The sequence below is a fragment of the Gadus macrocephalus genome, chromosome 14 (genome assembly GCF_031168955.1).
Source record: "Gadus macrocephalus chromosome 14, ASM3116895v1".
Taxonomy (NCBI): Eukaryota; Metazoa; Chordata; class Actinopteri; order Gadiformes; family Gadidae; genus Gadus; species Gadus macrocephalus.
The window spans coordinates 536,134-553,591 of NC_082395.1; the positions used below are offsets into that span (position 1 = coordinate 536,134).

The window sequence follows — 17,458 nt, forward strand, 5'->3', positions numbered from 1 at the left end:
GAGAGTGAAAGTTCAGCTGAGCACCAAACACTATCACTAATCATGAATCACTATCAACTATTACTTATCACAAATCACTTAAAACTATTACTAATCACCAAACACTGTTATGACACTAAATGCATGAACTATCACTAAACACAATCACTCATCACTAATCACTATGGATTATCAGTAATCACTAATCAGTAAATACTCAACACTATTTATAGTGTTTACTATTTACTGATAAACTATCACTTAATACTACGGACTACCACATATCACTAAACACTATTGACTATCACTCATCGCTAAACACTATGGATTATCACTAATCACTAAACACTGGACTATCCCTAATCACCTGTCTGTTATGAGACTAAACACATGAACTATCAATAATCACTGTGGACCTTCACTAATCACCTTTATGTTATGACACTAAAGACATGGACTATCACTAATAACTATGAACTCACTAATCAATAAACACTATGGACTATGACTAATAACTAATCACCTGTATATTATGACACTCAACACATGAACTATCACTATGGACTATCACTAATCATCTGTATAATATGACACTAAATACATGAACTATCACTAATCACTAACCCTATCATGGAAAGTTGAGCAATAACCTCGCACTGAGGCCGTGAACTCTGGTTTGTTGTGTGTTGTCAGATGTCGTCTGTGTTTGTAACTCAGGTGTGTGTGTGTGTGTTGGCAGATAACGTCTCTGTGTGTGTAACTCTGGTGTGTGTGTGTGTGTGTTATAGGTGATGTCGTCTCTGTGTGTAACTCTGGTGTGTGTGTTATAGATGATGTCGTCTGTGTGTGCGTGTAACTCTGGTGTGTGTGTGTGTTATAGGTGATGTCGTCTCTGTGTGTGTAACTCTGTGTGTGTGTGTTATAGATGATGTTGTCTGTGTGTGTGTGTGTGTGTGTGTGTGTAACTCTGGTGTGTGTGTGTGTGTTGTAGGTGATGTCGTCTCTCTGTGTGTGTGTGTGTGTGTTGTTGTAGGTGATGTCGTCTCTGTGTGTGTGTGTGTCTGTTGTAGCTGATGTCGTCTCTCTGTGTGTGTGTGTGTGTGTGTGTGTGTGTTGTTGTAGGTGATGTCGTCTCTGTGTGTGTGTGTGTCTGTTGTAGCTGATGTCGTCTCTCTGTGTGTGTGTGTGTGTGTGTTGTAGCTGATGTCGTCTCTCTGTGTGTGTGTGTGTGTGTGTTGTAGCTGATGTCGTCTCTGTGTGTGTGTGTGTGTGTGTGTGTGTGTGTTGTAGCTGATGTCGTCTCTCTGTGTGTGTGTGTGTGTTGTAGGTGATGTCGTCTGTGTGTGTGTGTGTGTGTGTGTGTGTGTGTGTGTGTGTTGTAGCTGATGTCGTGTGTGTGTGTGTGTGTGTGTGTGTTGTAGCTGATGTCGTCTGTGTGTGTGTGTGTGTGTTGTAGGTGATGTCGTCTCTCTGTGTGTGTGTGTGTGTGTGTGTGTTGTAGCTGATGTCGTCTGTGTGTGTGTGTGTGTGTGTGTGTGTTGTAGCTGATGTCGTCTGTGTGTGTGTGTGTGTGTTGTAGGTGATGTCGTCTGTGTGTGTGTGTGTGTGTGTTGTAGCTGATGTCGTCTCTCTGTGTGTGTGTGTGTGTGTTGTAGGTGATGTCGTCTCTGTGTGTGTGTGTGTGTTGTAGCTGATGTCGTCTCTGTGTGTGTGTGTGTGTGTGTGTGTGTGTGTGTGTGTGTGTTGTAGCTGATGTCGTCTCTGTGTGTGTGTGTTGTAGCTGATGTCGTCTCTCTGTGTGTGTGTGTGTGTGTTGTAGCTGATGTCGTCTCTGTGTGTGTGTGTTGTAGCTGATGTCGTCTCTGTGTGTGTGTGTTGTAGCTGATGTCGTCTCTGTGTGTGTGTGTTGTAGCTGATGTCGTCTCTGTGTGTGTGTGTGTGTGTTGTAGCTGATGTCGTCTCTGTGTGTGTGTGTTGTAGCTGATGTCGTCTCTGTGTGTGTGTGTTGTAGCTGATGTCGTCTCTGTGTGTGTGTGTGTTGTAGGTGATGTCATCTGTGTGTGTGTGTGTGTGTGTGTGTTGTAGCTGATGTCGTCTCTGTGTGTGTGTGTGTGTGTTGTAGCTGATGTCGTCTCTCTGTGTGTGTGTGTTGTAGCTGATGTCGTCTCTCTGTGTGTGTGTGTGTTGTAGCTGATGTCGTCTCTCTGTGTGTGTGTGTTGTAGCTGATGTCGTCTCTGTGTGTGTGTGTGTTGTAGCTGATGTCGTCTCTGTGTGTGTGTGTGTGTGTGTGTGTTGTAGCTGATGTCGTCTCTGTGTGTGTGTGTTGTAGCTGATGTCGTCTCTCTGTGTGTGTGTGTTGTAGCTGATGTCGTCTCTCTGTGTGTGTGTGTGTTGTAGCTGATGTCGTCTCTGTGTGTCTGTGTGTTGTAGCTGATGTCGTCTCTCTGTGTGTGTGTGTGTGTGTTGTAGCTGATGTCGTCTCTGTGTGTGTGTGTGTTGTAGCTGATGTCGTCTCTCTGTGTGTGTGTGTGTGTGTGTGTTGTAGGTGATGTCGTCTCTTTGCGGCCCGGGGGAAGGCGGTCTGCTGGCTGGCTTCACTCTGGAGGCGGTCACTGAGCGCACCAAACAGACGGTAGGTCCTCATGACTCTCCCCCCCTCTCCTCAGACTGGGACCCCTGGTCGCGCTGCTGGAGCTGGCTCTGGCTTTAATCCAGAACCAGTACAACCACAGGTCTTCCTTTAGTGAGGCCTGGTGGTTAATTAAGCAGTATCACACGAGAGGTGTGCCGCTGTACTGAATATCAGCCCGGCTGTGATGGGTCGTAGGTACGAGGCCGAGTGTCGAAGAGAATCACAGCCGGGCTGATATGCAGCTCAGCGGCTCACCTCGGGGGTGATGAGGTTTATACAACAGTTCTACAAGCACCATTTAACAGTCATAAGCAACAACAGATTAGGATTAGGATTTTGTTTATTTAATGATTTATTTGGATCCGCCAACATTAATAGATCCGCAACTGGACTGAACTGTAGCCAAGCAACACATAAACACACTAGCTTGCTACTTTGTATAGGTCTACGCGTTACGTTAGGTTACGTTACTTTCCCTTCGTCCTCTTCTGACGACCATTCAGAATTCAACTCAAATGTTATGTCTGGAAACATGTTCATCTTTGCTGTGCACAGTTAGTTGCAATCTACGCAAAGACTGTTAATAACATTAACGGTTATGAGAACAGCTGTAAAGCGGAGTGAACATGTATAGTTGATCGTCTGGTGCGGTTATACTATATCAACACTCATGGAATGCTCATGGAACACTCATCAGCCCGATGGTTAAAGCAGGTTAACCATCAGCCTGATGGTTAAAGCAGGTTAACCATCAGCCTGATGGTTAAGGCAGGTTAACCATCAGCCTGATGGTTAAGGCAGGTTAACCATCAGCCTGATGGTTAAGGCAGGTTAACCATCGGGCTGATGGTTAAAGCAGGTTAACTATCAGCCTGATGGTTAAAGCAGGTTAACCATCAGGCTGATGGTTAAGGCAGGTTAACTATCAGCCTGATGGTTAAGAGGCAGGTTAACTATCAGCCCGATGGTTAAAGCAGGTTAACCATCACCCCGATGGTTAAAGCAGGTTAACCATCAGCCTGATGGTTAAAGCAGGTTAACTATTAGCCTGAAGGTTAAAGCAGGTTAACCATCACCCCGATGGTTAAAGCAGGTTAACCATCAGCCTGATGGTTAAAGCAGGTTAACTATTAGCCTGAAGGTTAAAGCAGGTTAACCATCAGCCTGAAGGTTAAAGCAGGTTAACCATCAGGCTGATGGTTAAAGCAGGTTAACCATCAGCCTGATGGTTAAGGCAGGTTAACTATCAGCCTGATGGTTAAAGCAGGTTAACTATTAGCCTGAAGGTTAAAGCAGGTTAACCATCAGGCTGATGGTTAAAGCAGGTTAACCATCAGGCTGATGGTTAAAGCAGGTTAACTATCAGCCTGATGGTTAAAGCAGGTTAACCATCAGCCTGATGGTTAAGGCAGGTTAACCATCAGCCCGATGGTTAAAGCAGGTTAACTATCAGCCCGATGGTTAAAGCAGGTTATCCATCAGCCTGATGGTTAAAGCAGGTTAACCATCAGCCTGATGGTTAAGAGGCAGGTTAACCATCAGCCCGATGGTTAAAGCAGGTTAACTATCAGCTGCCCGATGGTTAAAGCAGGTGAACTCAGAGGTTGTTAATAGTTAGCTGACAGCTGTGCGGCCCCAGGCCTGGTGAGCTTCACGAGGCAGTGAATCAATCTCCTCTGCTGCAGGAATGTGGGCCTCGCTCCAATGGAAGCTGTTGATCTAAACTGCTGAAGAGATATTTACTATGTTTGTCAGAGGACTAATTTATCTCGGTTAAGATCTTGGCATGTCTTGTGAGAAGCACTTATTTAAGTAAATTATCATCCAAGATTTGGTCGACGATTTCACATAGTATATTTTATGGATTAGTCAATGAATGATTGGATTTATCTATAACTAATCTTATTAACGGAGCACTAATCTGAGTTTGTGAATTTTGACCAGATAGTGAAACTATCTGACATCATTATTGACATAACATTGAATAAATAAGAAGGCCTTCCAGAGTCCTTCACATCTATGGTGATATAGTTTGATTAACCCAACATGTTAATGAGCTAATATCTATTAGTCAGCTGGGGTCAGGTCTCTTCTCCGTTGGCCCCCTGTGTTGATCCCTCCGCCTGTAGAGAGTGATGATGGCCCAGCTCTGGTGTCTGAGGACCTCCTGGTAGGACTAGTGCCGGAGACACAGTGGTCCCCTGTAGCGTTCTGTTGTGTTTGGCAGCCAACCACTCAAGAGGGTATCATCATTTAAAGTCAAACGTGATTATTTTCTGCATTTTGGGACTTTTGAGGGAAAAAGCCATTTCAAAACAACTAACTATTGTACCTCACCAAATCTATTTACATGAAATTGAACCATAATGGATATTCTATAAACGGATTGTATGATGGTAATATCATTTGTTAGTACGGGTTGGATAGCGGTTGTGGGTATAAGGGTACCATTGATTCTGTTCCAGCGTCAGGTCGCCTGTGCTCTGCTAGTGCCCGTTGGTTCTGCAGGTTAGTCCTGAAACTGGTTGTGTGGAGCGTGCATGAGGCTGCCTCACTCTGAGGTCACGTGCACACTGCCTCTCGGAGCCTCGCCCTGACCAGGGGCACACGGCCTCATGGGGGTCAGGGGGTAGGACCAGTGACCCAGACCAGTGGACCCAGACCAGTGACTCAGACCAGTGGACCCAGACCAGTGGACCCAGACCAGTGGACCCAGACCAGTGGACCCAGACCAGTGGACCCAGACCAGTGAATCAGACCAGTGGACCCAGACCAGTGAATCAGACCAGTGACCCAGACCAGTGGACCCAGACCAGTGACTCAGACCAGTGGACCCAGACCAGTGGACCCAGAACAGTGAATCAGACCAGTCGACCCAGACCAGTGAATAGGACCAGTGACCCAGACCAGTGGACCCAGACCAGTGGACCCAGACCAGTGGACCCAGACCAGTGGACCCAGACCAGTGGACCCAGACCAGTGGACCCAGAACAGTGGACCCAGACCAGTGGACCCAGACCAGTGAATCAGACCAGTGAATCAGACCAGTGGACCCAGACCAGTGGACCCAGACCAGTGGACCCAGACCAGTGGACCCAGACCAGTGGACCCAGACCAGTGACCCAGACCAGTGGACCTAGAACAGTGAATCAGACCAGTGACCCAGACTAGTGGACCCAGAACAGTGAATCAGACCAGTGGACCCAGACCAGTGGACCCAGACCAGTGAATCAGACCAGTGGACTCAGACCAGTGGACTCAGACCAGTGGACCCAGACCAGTGGACCCAGACCAGTGGACCCAGACCAGTGGACCCAGACCAGTGGACCCAGACCAGTGGATTCAGACCCCAGGGGTTCAGACCAAGCAGGTCCACCAGCCCCTCTCTCTCCTCTCCTGTCTAGAACACGCTCCTGTCTGTCTGTAACCCGTCTGTCTGTCTATCCTGTCTAGAACACGCTCCTGTCTGTCTGTAACCCGTCTGTCTGGCTATCCTGTCTAGAACACGTTCCTTTCCTCGTACATGAATGTGTGTGTGTGTGTGTGTGTGTGTGTGTGTGTGTGTGTGTGTGTGTGTGTGTGTGTGTGTGTGTGTGTGTGTGTGTGTGTGTGTGTGTGTGTGTGTGTGTGTGTGTGTGTGTGTGTGTGTGTGTGCAGGACCGGGAGCACCCCCGCCTGCTCATCCCGGAGCTGTGCCGTCTCTTCTACCAGCTGGGCTGGGTGACGGGGACGGGGGGCGGGGTCAGCGTCAGACACAGGTGGGTCCAACCCCCCCCTCCACAGTTCAGTTCAGGTTCAGCGGCAGCTCCATCGTCTCTGCTGATTTATGTCGCTTTATTTACTTCCATTGCTGCGTTGCACGCCCCTCAGGCTACACATTTTAATTAGATATTAGGAAACAGAAAACCTTTTGCACGCAACTGAAGTGACTGGTTAATACGTACCCAGAGTTCAGTTCTAAATACTGAAGCACTCGCTCTCTTAACTGAAGAAGCTTCTGCATCTCCTGAAAGCCGTTCAATGGCAGCATGGATATCATCTAACGACAATAGATTGATGAAGCTTCATTAAGCCCAAAGCGCGCGAAGCATGACCGCCAAGCACAACCCAAAAACCAAAGTGCCTCTGTCCTGACACGCCCGTGTGCTCCGGTCTTTAGACTCCGCTGTTGTGTTAATGGAAATGGATCTACATGCTGCTATTGGGGTCAGAGAAAGTTCTCAGGAACTGAATACCAAAATCTGTCCTGGTGGAATGTACCATTATTCTTTAACATGTTCTGAACATCATTGTGTTCTTTTAATATTGCATCCTGTTTTAAAGGCCATGTGTATGTGAAACCAGGGTAGATACATGATTGGTGTGTTAACATCATGGCTGGGTCTGGACTTGGCTGCAGAACTCTGTGACCCAGCAGACGAGATGTTGACCTTAATGATCCTCCGACCGCCTCTGACGCTCCGTCCCAAATGAGAGTCGACAAACAAGCCCAACGCACCCAAACACATCCCGCTTTAAATGACATTAAATAAACTGTTATTTTATTGAATCTCTTAACCCTATTATGCTCATCATTTCTGTCTCAAAGGGCCAATCTACTTTATTACTCCCTAATACGCCCGGACATAGAGCCTGCCATCGCATCATCTGCTGTGCTTTATACATCGCGTCTCCCATAATAATCTCCCATTAATATTATTCTGGTCACCCCCCCTCTCTCCAGAGACCACATCTACATCGCCCCCTCAGGGGTCCAGAAGGAGAGGCTCCAGGTGAGCCCCCTACCAGTCACCAAGAGTTACAGACAGACGGACAGTAGAGTTACAGACAGACAGACAGTAGAGTTACAGATGGACAGTAGTGTTACAGACAGACGGACAGTGTTACAGACTGACAGACAGTAGAGTTACAGACTGACAGACAGTAGTGTTACAGACAGACAGACAGTGTTACAGACAGACGGACAGTAGTGTTACAGACTGACAGACAGTAGAGTTACAGACAGACGGACAGTAGAGTTACAGACTGACAGACAGTAGAGTTACAGACAGACAGACAGACATTAGAGTTACAGACGGACAGTAGTGTTACAGACAGACGGACAGTGTTACAGACTGACAGACAGTAGTGTTACAGACTGACACAGTGTTACAGACAGACGGACAGTAGAGTTACAGACTGACAGACAGACAGTAGAGTTACAGACGGACAGTAGTGTTACAGACAGACGGACAGTGTTACAGACTGACAGACAGTAGTGTTACAGACTGACAGACAGTAGTGTTACAGACTGACAGACAGTGTTACAGACTGACAGACAGTGTTACAGACTGACAGACAGTAGTGTTACAGACTGACAGACAGTGTTACAGACTGACAGACAGTAGAGTTACAGACAGACGGACAGTAGAGTTACAGACGGACAGTAGAGTTACAGACTGACAGACAGTAGTGTTACAGACTGACAGACAGTAGTGTTACAGACAGACTGACAGTAGTGTTACAGACTGACAGACAGTGTTACAGACTGACAGACAGTAGAGTTACAGACAGACGGACAGTAGAGTTACAGACGGACAGTAGAGTTACAGACTGACAGACAGTAGTGTTACAGACTGACAGACAGTAGTGTTACAGACTGACAGACAGTAGTGTTACAGACAGACTGACAGTAGTGTTACAGACTGACAGTAGAGTTACAGACAGACAGAGTTACAGACAGACAAGAGTTAAAGAGGTTACAGACGGACAAAAGAGTTACAGAGTGACAGACAGAAGAGTGACAGACAGAAGAGTGACTGAGAGAAAAGTGTCAGACAGAAGAGTGTCAGACAGAAGAGTGTCAGACAGAAGAGTGTCAGACAGAAGAGTGTCAGACAGAAGAGTGTCAGACAGAAGAGTGTCAGACAGAAGAGTGACAGACAGAAGAGTGACAGACAGAAGAGTGACAGACAGAAGAGTGACAGACAGAAGAGTGACAGACAGTAGAGTGACAGACAGTAGAGTGACAGACAGTAGAGTGACAGAGCAGTGACAGACAGATTCGTTGAGCTGTAGATGAGTCTTCTCTCAGATCAACCTGCGCCGCTCACTGCTTTAGTTCACCGTTGATCTAAATTCCCTAAACCGGCGGTTTGGCTGCAGGCGCTCTGAGCGTCCCGCCCTCCGTGATTCGCACGGCGGATTTGCATACGAATACAGAAACTGTTTTACACTGCAGGTTTAAGCAGGCATCGTTTTGGAGCTCTATTGTAACGTGTGTGTGTGTGTGTGTGTGTGTGTGTGTGTGTGTGTGTGTGTGTGTGTGTGTGTGTGTGTGTGTGTGTGTGTGTGTGTGTGTGTGTGTGTGTGTGTGTGTGTGTGTGTGTGTGTGTGTGTGTGTGTGTGTCAGCCAGAGGACCTGTTTGTGTGCGACCTGGAGGAGAGGGAGGTCAGCAGTCCTCCTGACTGGAAGCAGCTGCAGAGGAGCCAGTGCACCCCCCTGTTTATGAACGCCTATACCATGAGAGGTGAGCCCCCCCCCTACACCATGAGAGGTGAGCCCCCCCCCTACACCATGAGAGGTGAGCCCCCCCCTACACCATGAGAGGTGAGCCCCCCCCCTACACCGTGAGAGGTGAGCCCCCCCCTACACCATGAGAGGTGAGCCCCCCCCCCTACACCATGAGAGGTGAGCCCCCCCCTACACCATGAGAGGTGAGCCCCCCCCTACACCATGAGAGGTGAGCCCCCCCCTACACCATGAGAGGTGAGCCCCCCCCCTACACCGTGAGAGGTGAGCCCCCCCCTACACCATGAGAGGTGAGCCCCCCCCCTACACCGTGAGAGGTGAGCCCCCCCCCTACAACATGAGAGGTGAGCCCCCCCCCCCCCCCCCTACACCATGAGAGGTGAGCCCCCCCCCCTACACCATGAGAGGTGAGCCCCCCCCCCTACACCATGAGAGGTGAGCCCCCCCCTACACCATGAGAGGTGAGCCCCCCCCTACACCGTGAGAGGTGAGCCCCCCCCTACACCATGAGAGGTGAGCCCCCCCCCTACACCGTGAGAGGTGAGCCCCCCCCCTACACCATGAGAGGTGAGCCCCCCCCCCTACACCATGAGACGAGACGAGATGTTGACCTTAATGATCCTCCGGCCGCCTCTGACGTTCCGTCCCAAATGAGAGTCGACAAACAAGCCCAACGCACCCAAACACATCCCGCTTTAAATGACATTAAATAAACTGTTCTTTTAAAGGTGCCCTGGGCAAGACAGGCAGCAGCACAATGAACCACAGTCACAGACCCGCAGTCACAGTCCCGCAGTCACAGTCCCGCAGTCACAGTCCCGCAGTCACAGACCCGCAGTCACAGACCCGCAGTCACAGACCCGCAGTCACAGACCCGCAGTCACAGACCCGCAGTCACAGACCCGCAGTCACAGACCCGCAGTCACAGACCCGCAGTCACAGACCAACACACAGCAAATAGCGCTAAAATAAAGCTAATCAATTCACGCTGCATCAATCTTAAAAGACCCTTTTCTGTAACCGGGAAACAAAAACCTATTCAAAACACTGACATCTTGGAGAGTCTTGCTCAATTCTCTTCATTTTCAACTTGAGAGGTGAGGCCAACCCCCCCCCCCCCCCCCCCCCCCCCCACCATGAGAGGGGAGCGTGAGCTGATGGTGTGATGAGAGATGCTGCTGGGTGTTTAGTCTGAAGGACCAGTGAATGTCCTAGGCGGTCTCAGTCGATTCATGCCCCCCCTCCCGCTGTGTACAGGGGCGGGGGCTGTGATCCACACCCACTCCAAGGCCGCCGTCATGGCAACGCTGCTGTGTCCCGGCAGGGAGTTCAGGATCACGCACCAGGAGATGATCAAGGGCATTCGGAGGGGGACCTCGGGCTACAACTACAGGTAGGTGGTCTGAGAACAACGTCCCTGGGCTCCACTGGTAGACTGGTATATAGCTGGTTCAGTGTCTCAGCTGGTTCAGTGTCTCAGCTGGTTCAGTGTCTCAGCTGGTTCAGTGTCTCAGCTGGTTCAGTGTCTCAGCTGGTTCAGTGTCTCAGCTGGTTCAGTGTCTCAGCTGGTTCAGTGTCTCAGCTGGTTCAGTGTCTCAGCTGGTTCAGTGTCTCAGCTGGTTCAGTGTCTCAGAGCTGGTTCAGTGTCTCAGCTGGTTCAGTGTCTCAGCTGGTTCAGTGTCTCAGCTGGTTCAGTGTCTCAGCTGGTTCAGTGTCTCAGCTGGTTCAGTGTCTCAGCTGGTTCAGTGTCTCAGCTGGTTCAGTGTCTCAGCTGGTTCAGTGTCTCAGCTGGTTCAGTGTCTCAGCTGGTTCAGTGTCTCAGAGCTGGTTCAGTGTCTCAGCTGGTTCAGTGTCTCAGCTGGTTCAGTGTCTCAGCTGGTTCAGTGTCTCAGCTGGTTCAGTGTCTCAGCTGGTTCAGTGTCTCAGCTGGTTCAGTGTCTCAGCTGGTTCAGTGTCTCAGCTGGTTCAGTGTCTCAGCTGGTTCAGTGTCTCAGCTGGTTCAGTGTCTCAGCTGGTTCAGTGTCTCAGCTGGTTCAGTGTCTCAGCTGGTTCAGTGTCTCAGCTGGTTCAGTGTCTCAGCTGGTTCAGTGTCTCAGAGCTGGTTCAGTGTCTCAGCTGGTTCAGTGTCTCAGCTGGTTCAGTGTCTCAGCTGGTTCAGTGTCTCAGCTGGTTCAGTGTCTCAGCTGGTTCAGTGTCTCAGCTGGTTCAGTGTCTCAGAGCTGGTTCAGTGTCTCAGCTGGTTCAGTGTCTCAGCTGGTTCAGTGTCTCAGCTGGTTCAGTGTCTCAGCTGGTTCAGTGTCTCAGCTGGTTCAGTGTCTCAGCTGGTTCAGTGTCTCAGAGCTGGTTCAGTGTCTCAGAGCTGGTTCAGTGTCTCAGCTGGTTCAGTGTCTCAGCTGGTTCAGTGTCTCAGCTGGTTCAGTGTCTCAGCTGGTTCAGTGTCTCAGCTGGTTCAGTGTCTCAGCTGGTTCAGTGTCTCAGCTGGTTCAGTGTCTCAGCTGGTTCAGTGTCTCAGCTGGTTCAGTGTCTCAGAGCTGGTTCAGTGTCTCAGCTGGTTCAGTTCTCACGGCCTCTGGGAGGGTTGGATTGTGTTGACTCACAGCTTCGCTACACCCTGTGTCTTGGCTGCTTCTTCAAGGAGGAAATCGTCATCAGGCGTATTCCAAACCTGCTAACTAGTAGGGAGACAGAGCTGCCCTTGGCCTGGCTTCAGTTAGTGACTGGTGCAGGACTGGTGTTTGAAGCTTCATGACTAACAGAAAACCGATCCCATAAATGGAGCTACTAGTTTACTAATACAACTAATACAACTCACCACCAGGACACCCTGGTGGTGAGTTGTATTATGACCTCCCCCCCCCAGCTACCAGGACACCCTGGTGGTGAGTTGTATTATGACCTCCCCCCCCAGCTACCAGGACACCCTGGTGGTGAGTTGTATTATGACCTCCCCCCCCCAGCTACCAGGACACCCTGGTGGTGAGTTGTATTAAGACCTCCCCCCCCCAGCTAACAGGACACCCTGGTGGTGAGTTGTATTATGACCTCCCCCCCCCAGCTACCAGGACACCCTGGTGGTGAGTTGTATTATGACCTCCCCCCCCCAGCTACCAGGACACCCTGGTGGTGAGTTGTATTATGACCTCCCCCCCCCCCCCCCAGCTACCAGGACACCCTGGTGGTGAGTTGTATTAAGAGCCCCCCCCCCCCCCCCCAGCTACCAGGACACCCTGGTGGTGCCGATCATCGAGAACACGCCGGAGGAGAGGGACCTGAAGGAGCGCATGGCGCGCGCCATGGAAGATTACCCAGAATCCTGTGCGGTCCTGGTTCGGCGCCACGGAGTCTACGTGTGGGGCGAGACGTGGGAGAAGACCAAGACCATGTGAGCCCTTTAGAGCTATTGAGCCTGGGGTCGTTGGGGGACTGAAAGGGTCTTTGGGGGTCTGTTGGGGTCTCTGAAGGTCTCTGAAGGTCTATAAGGTCTGTGGAGGTCTATAAGGTCTGTGGAGGTCTATAAGGTCTTTGGAGGTCTGATAAGGTCTGGAGGTCTATGAAGCTTGTTCTGTTGAGGTCTGTTGGTGGGTTCAAGGTGTCCTCTTCTGTGTCCTGGTTTAAACCGTCTCTGCTTGTGTTCCCCAGGTGCGAGTGCTACGACTACCTGTTCGACCTGGCCGCCCAGATGAGGCGCTGTGGGCTGGACCCCGCGGCCCCGCCCACAGGAGAGGAGGGCATCGTCTGACCTCAGCGCCCCAATGAGCAGCAGCCGTGGACTGAGAGCAGCCAATCAGGGACCACCAGAGGCCGTGTGATGCCTGGGCAGACAGGGGGTCCTCCGGTGGACGCTGGGGTCTTACGGGTCTCATCAGTCTTGTTTGGGTTTTGGACGCATGCCCTCGAAGCACCTGAGCTGTGGAAGAGCCCCTGAGGACTGAGTGAGGCCCTCGGACCGGACGCTGTTCAGATCCAGGTCAGCGCCGTACGATCAGAGCGGGTTGGAGTCGGGGGTCAGAGGAATAGAAATAAAGGTTGATTCATACTATGACATGTGGTGTGTGTGACTTGACCTTTAACCTTTCCTGAATTGACGAGTTCTTGTGTAGTTTGGAAGTCATTTTGTTGTTCATGCAGTCATGACATGTTCATTACTCACAGTAACATTTTGGTTACCCTTTAGTTTTATGGTGAAGTTGGTCACACTAGGCTTTTATCAATAAAGCTAAATCAGGAGTTATGGGTTGACTAATCAATTGATTAATTAAGAGTTTTGAAGCTAGGATTAGTGCACATGACAACAGTGTGTTGGTGTCTATTTGGGTGAGGTTGTGTTGTTGAACAGACCGGAGGGCAAGTTAGAGAGTGGGTGATGACGTACGTTCTGCTAAACTTGTTAGTTCACGTAAACTGTAAGTGTTCCTGATGGATGATAACCCCCACCCTGTTAGTCCAACCCTAGCCCCACCCTAACTCTTAATGTTAGTCTAACCCCACCCCAACCCTAACTGTTTAAACAGCCAGGTGATGGTGGTTGCTATAGGGAAGTAGGTTACAGTGCTTCAGCCCCCAGGCTCCATGACACGCCCTTCTAACTATTATAACACCTCCTCTTCTAGCTCCTCCTCCTCTAGCTCCTCCCCTTCTAGCTCCTCCCCTTCTAGCTCCTCCTCTTCTAGCTCCTCCTATTCTAACATGTCCTCTTATGCCTCCTCAAGGAGCTAGAAGAGAAACATGCCTTTGTAAAATGGTGTGTTCCTCAGAGAATGTGTGTTTACGTTCCTGAGACTAATAAATCAGTGAAAGATGCAGAGCAGCTAAAGTGCTGTGGTGGTTCCTGTAAATCAATAAATTATATTCCGATTGTATTAAAGTGTTTGGCTGGCTTATCTTTGGAGGAAAAAATAGGCTAATTTCTGAACCATATTTTTAAGGATATTGATTAAAGTGTAAACGTGTTTTGTGATTTTTAGGCACAGTAAAAGCCTTGTGACAGGCCAAATGGAGATATAAATTAACATTATTGACATTCAAACACTAGCAATCTTAGAAGTGTCAGCGACGTCCCACGTGGAGCCCTGGAGCGTATTCCCAGCGCTCCGGTGGTGATGCTCCTCAGGGTGTAGTGAAGCTAATGTCACAGGACTGCTCCTGTAGGGACAGAAGAATGGAAGGACTGAATGCAGTATTCAGATCAGCGTGTAGGAATACAGCTCATAGACGGTCCAACATGAGGCGTGGTGATGGAGATCACCGCTCCATACAGACTGGGAGGACTGGGAGGGACTGGGAACACCACAACAGGTACAACCATTAGCTACAGGGACCAGTCCCCTGGGGCCCAGCGGCTGCAGACTTGATCATAAAATCAGGGAATTAAAATACATTCTGTTTCAATTGGTGGGGCCGTTGACTCCCTGTGGCGACAAGGCAGAAGTTGGATCCAACTGAAAACTCTTGATATGTATGTATTATATTTATATCTTTGTGTATTTAATATGCATATTTTAGCAAAACCTTTTTATTTAAAATACGTATTTTGCCATTTTCAGATACTTGATGTAAAACTCTTGTGATACAGCCGGTTTGTGTGGCGTTTACCAGCATGCCTCAGTATGTTCAGATTGTATTATTAATGTTTGGCCTTCCTCTGGTGAAGGTCTTCCTATCCTGAAGGTCTTCCTCTCTAGACATGAAGGTCTTTCTCTTACTCTGGTGAAGGTCTTTCTCTGCTGAAGGTCTTCCTCTCTAGACGTGAAGGTCTTCCTCTTCCTCTGGTAATGGTCTTCCTCTTATTGCGTTATTTCTGGAAGAAAGTGGTCCAATCCTTGGTCGCTTTTAACTCACTTTATTTGTTAAAGTAGGCATGTTTCGGTGTCTGAAGCTTAAGGGAGGGAATTGTGTCTAACGCGTGGAGAGGAAAATACCGTGAGCTTCAAGCCCCGGGCTTAAGCCCGGTGGCTCTCCGCGGTTACCTATTGACCTCTGCCCTCTCCACTTGAATCACCCGCTATGGCCCGTCCAGTGGGCGAGGCCTATGTGAAGTGGGCGTGGCCTCGGCTTCCTCACCTGTCTTAGGTGCTGCCTTCTGTGGATGGAGTAGCTATTGCAGCCTTCAGTAAGGTCCTGCTCCCCTTGTGGCTATGTACAGTATTTACGGCTTATATGTTCGGTCCTGCTTCCTAATGGCTATCTGGGGGCAGCTTATGTGCTTAAAATACATAACACTCTGGTGGACCTGAAGGTCTTCTTCTGGTGAAGGTCTTCCTGTCTAGACGTGGAGGTCTTCCGCTCTAGACGTGGAGGTCTTCCTCTCTAGACGTGAAGGTCTTCCTCTCTAGACGTGAAGGTCTTCCTCTCTAGACGCGAAGGTCTTCTCCAGCGTACACCTGCAGACCGACCGGGATCCTCTCTAATAAGAACATGGAGCTGGCCTTCTGCTGCTGCTGTGGAGCAAATGGGCTGATCTGTTGACCAATGGGCTGATCTGTTGACCAATGGGCTGATCTGTTGACCAATGGGATGATCTGTTGACCAATGGGATGATCTGTTGACCAATGGGCTGATCTGTTGACCAATGGGATGATCTGTTGACCAATGGGCTGATCTGATGACCAATGGGCTGATCTGATGACCAATAGGCTGATCTGTTGACCAATGGGCTGATCTGATGACGAATAGGCTGATCTGTTGACCAATGGGCTGATCTGTTGACCAATGGGCTGATCTGTTGACCAATGAGCTGATCTGTTGACCAATGGGATGATCTGTTGACCAATGGGCTGATCTGATGACCAATAGGCTGATCTGTTGACCTGCTGTGTAGAAAGCTGCTTGTTGAGTGATGCTGATAATAAGATTCATATTCCTCAGGGTGTTCACAGACGAGAATGAATTGTGTGAATTGTGGAAGACATATTTGATCCAAAAATGACATCCAGTGGATGCCTCATGAATCACATGACCCCTTTCTCATCATGGAGACTGGCTTTGTAGCCATTGCTGATCACCATTTAAAGTAGAAACACTGACTTAACACAAACTCAGAAAGATAAATGTACTGCTACAAATAATGGTGGTAAACTGTTTGCCTTGTATTAATTATTCAAATCTGCTACCATTGCTCGTCTGCCAACCTGGCGCCTCCTGTTCCGTGTTCCTCTTTCTTAGCGTTCAACATGACGGTTCCCTTTGTCTTTATCAATCTTTGTTGACTGGAGTCTGCAGCCAGCCCGCTCTAATAAATATTCAGAGTATATTTAGTGTAGCCTAGATTCTGTAGCCGAGCCCCTCTGAACCCGTTAGCGTAGCGCGCTACATGGGCCTCAGCTGACTCCCCCTCAGCTGCCAGCGCTGGAAGCCCAACGCTGGCATTCAGAAGGCCCAAGGCAAATTCAATGGATTCACGGAGGGTGACAACCAATTCACTGAATGGATTTGCAAGGGGACTTAGCCTCTCCTTGGCACGTGCCTCAGCATGTCAGTTCAGTTCACAGAGCTAGCGCACACACGCCGCCGCCGCAGCTGTTGCCGTCAGAGTTCTGCTAACACAGCTCACCATGAACAGCACATGCAGTAACCGGCGTGATGGGATTGGATGTTCTGGATATGACACATAGCACACATCATCTAGTTAGAGTTATGGTTATTATAACCCTCTGGATCAACTGGTGGGGAGCAGAAGAGACAACACAGGCTGCTGCTGTTCCAGTGGATTGAGGTAATTCATACTTAATGTGAAGTTTAATCAAATCATTTAAAGCGGCCGTAGGTAGAATTGAGCTGAATGGAGAGCGAATCTACACACTGAAGTGTTCACCAACCTGTGGCAGAGCTGTGAGTGTGATAACGCTCTGTGGATGAGAAGATTAACCCTGAACCAATCAGGGAAGACATGCCCTGATTGGTCGGAGATGAGGCGGGAGTGGCCTAAACGGTCTGATCCAGAGAGGGGCACAGCCCACTAACTAAGACCGGATACTCACAGACCAGGGCTCCCACTGATGGCTCACGGTGACTAGGACATTTATTGCAAATTACACTCAAATAATAAGTACGATCCTACCTGCAGCATCTCTAACATTTGATCAACAGCCACGATAATAATTCACAACATGAATATCTACATCATTGATTGTACACTAATAGGCTATAAATACTTTGTTTCTATTGACCTGGTTCTCATTATTGTGTTTCCTAAGTTATGGCAGCAAGCATTATGTTATCTTTTCAATGCTAATTGAACATCATTTAACACTTTTTTTGCAATATGTTTGTTACGTTATCCATTCATACATTCACTACAACATCTATCCCAGTCCATCCCCAGAAGCTGTCTGTTCCC

The 17,458-nt window shown here is 49.1% G+C and overlaps 1 protein-coding gene and 2 long non-coding RNA genes across 3 annotated transcripts in view; all 3 read left to right on the top strand.

Annotated features, from left to right (window-relative positions):
* apip (APAF1 interacting protein) overlaps nucleotides 1-13,165 on the top strand; it is a 13,479-nt gene extending 314 nt beyond the window's left edge. Inside the window, exons 2-8 of the mRNA XM_060071302.1 lie at nucleotides 2,526-2,612; nucleotides 6,270-6,370; nucleotides 7,336-7,384; nucleotides 9,004-9,121; nucleotides 10,381-10,516; nucleotides 12,338-12,505; nucleotides 12,763-13,165. Of these exons, the coding sequence (XP_059927285.1) occupies nucleotides 2,529-2,612; nucleotides 6,270-6,370; nucleotides 7,336-7,384; nucleotides 9,004-9,121; nucleotides 10,381-10,516; nucleotides 12,338-12,505; nucleotides 12,763-12,862 (756 nt within the window). The 5' untranslated portion in view covers nucleotides 2,526-2,528 and the 3' untranslated portion in view covers nucleotides 12,863-13,165. The remainder of the gene's footprint in view (nucleotides 1-2,525; nucleotides 2,613-6,269; nucleotides 6,371-7,335; nucleotides 7,385-9,003; nucleotides 9,122-10,380; nucleotides 10,517-12,337; nucleotides 12,506-12,762) is intronic.
* Nucleotides 3,913-6,263, top strand: LOC132471948 (uncharacterized). Its single transcript, XR_009528954.1, has 3 exons — nucleotides 3,913-4,111; nucleotides 4,204-5,468; nucleotides 5,551-6,263. It is a non-coding gene; the product is annotated as an uncharacterized LOC132471948 (long non-coding RNA).
* Nucleotides 7,413-8,997, top strand: LOC132471949 (uncharacterized). The gene is made up of 3 exons (XR_009528955.1): nucleotides 7,413-7,804; nucleotides 8,000-8,042; nucleotides 8,151-8,997. It is a non-coding gene; the product is annotated as an uncharacterized LOC132471949 (long non-coding RNA).
* Nucleotides 13,166-17,458: the final 4,293 nt, after the last annotated feature.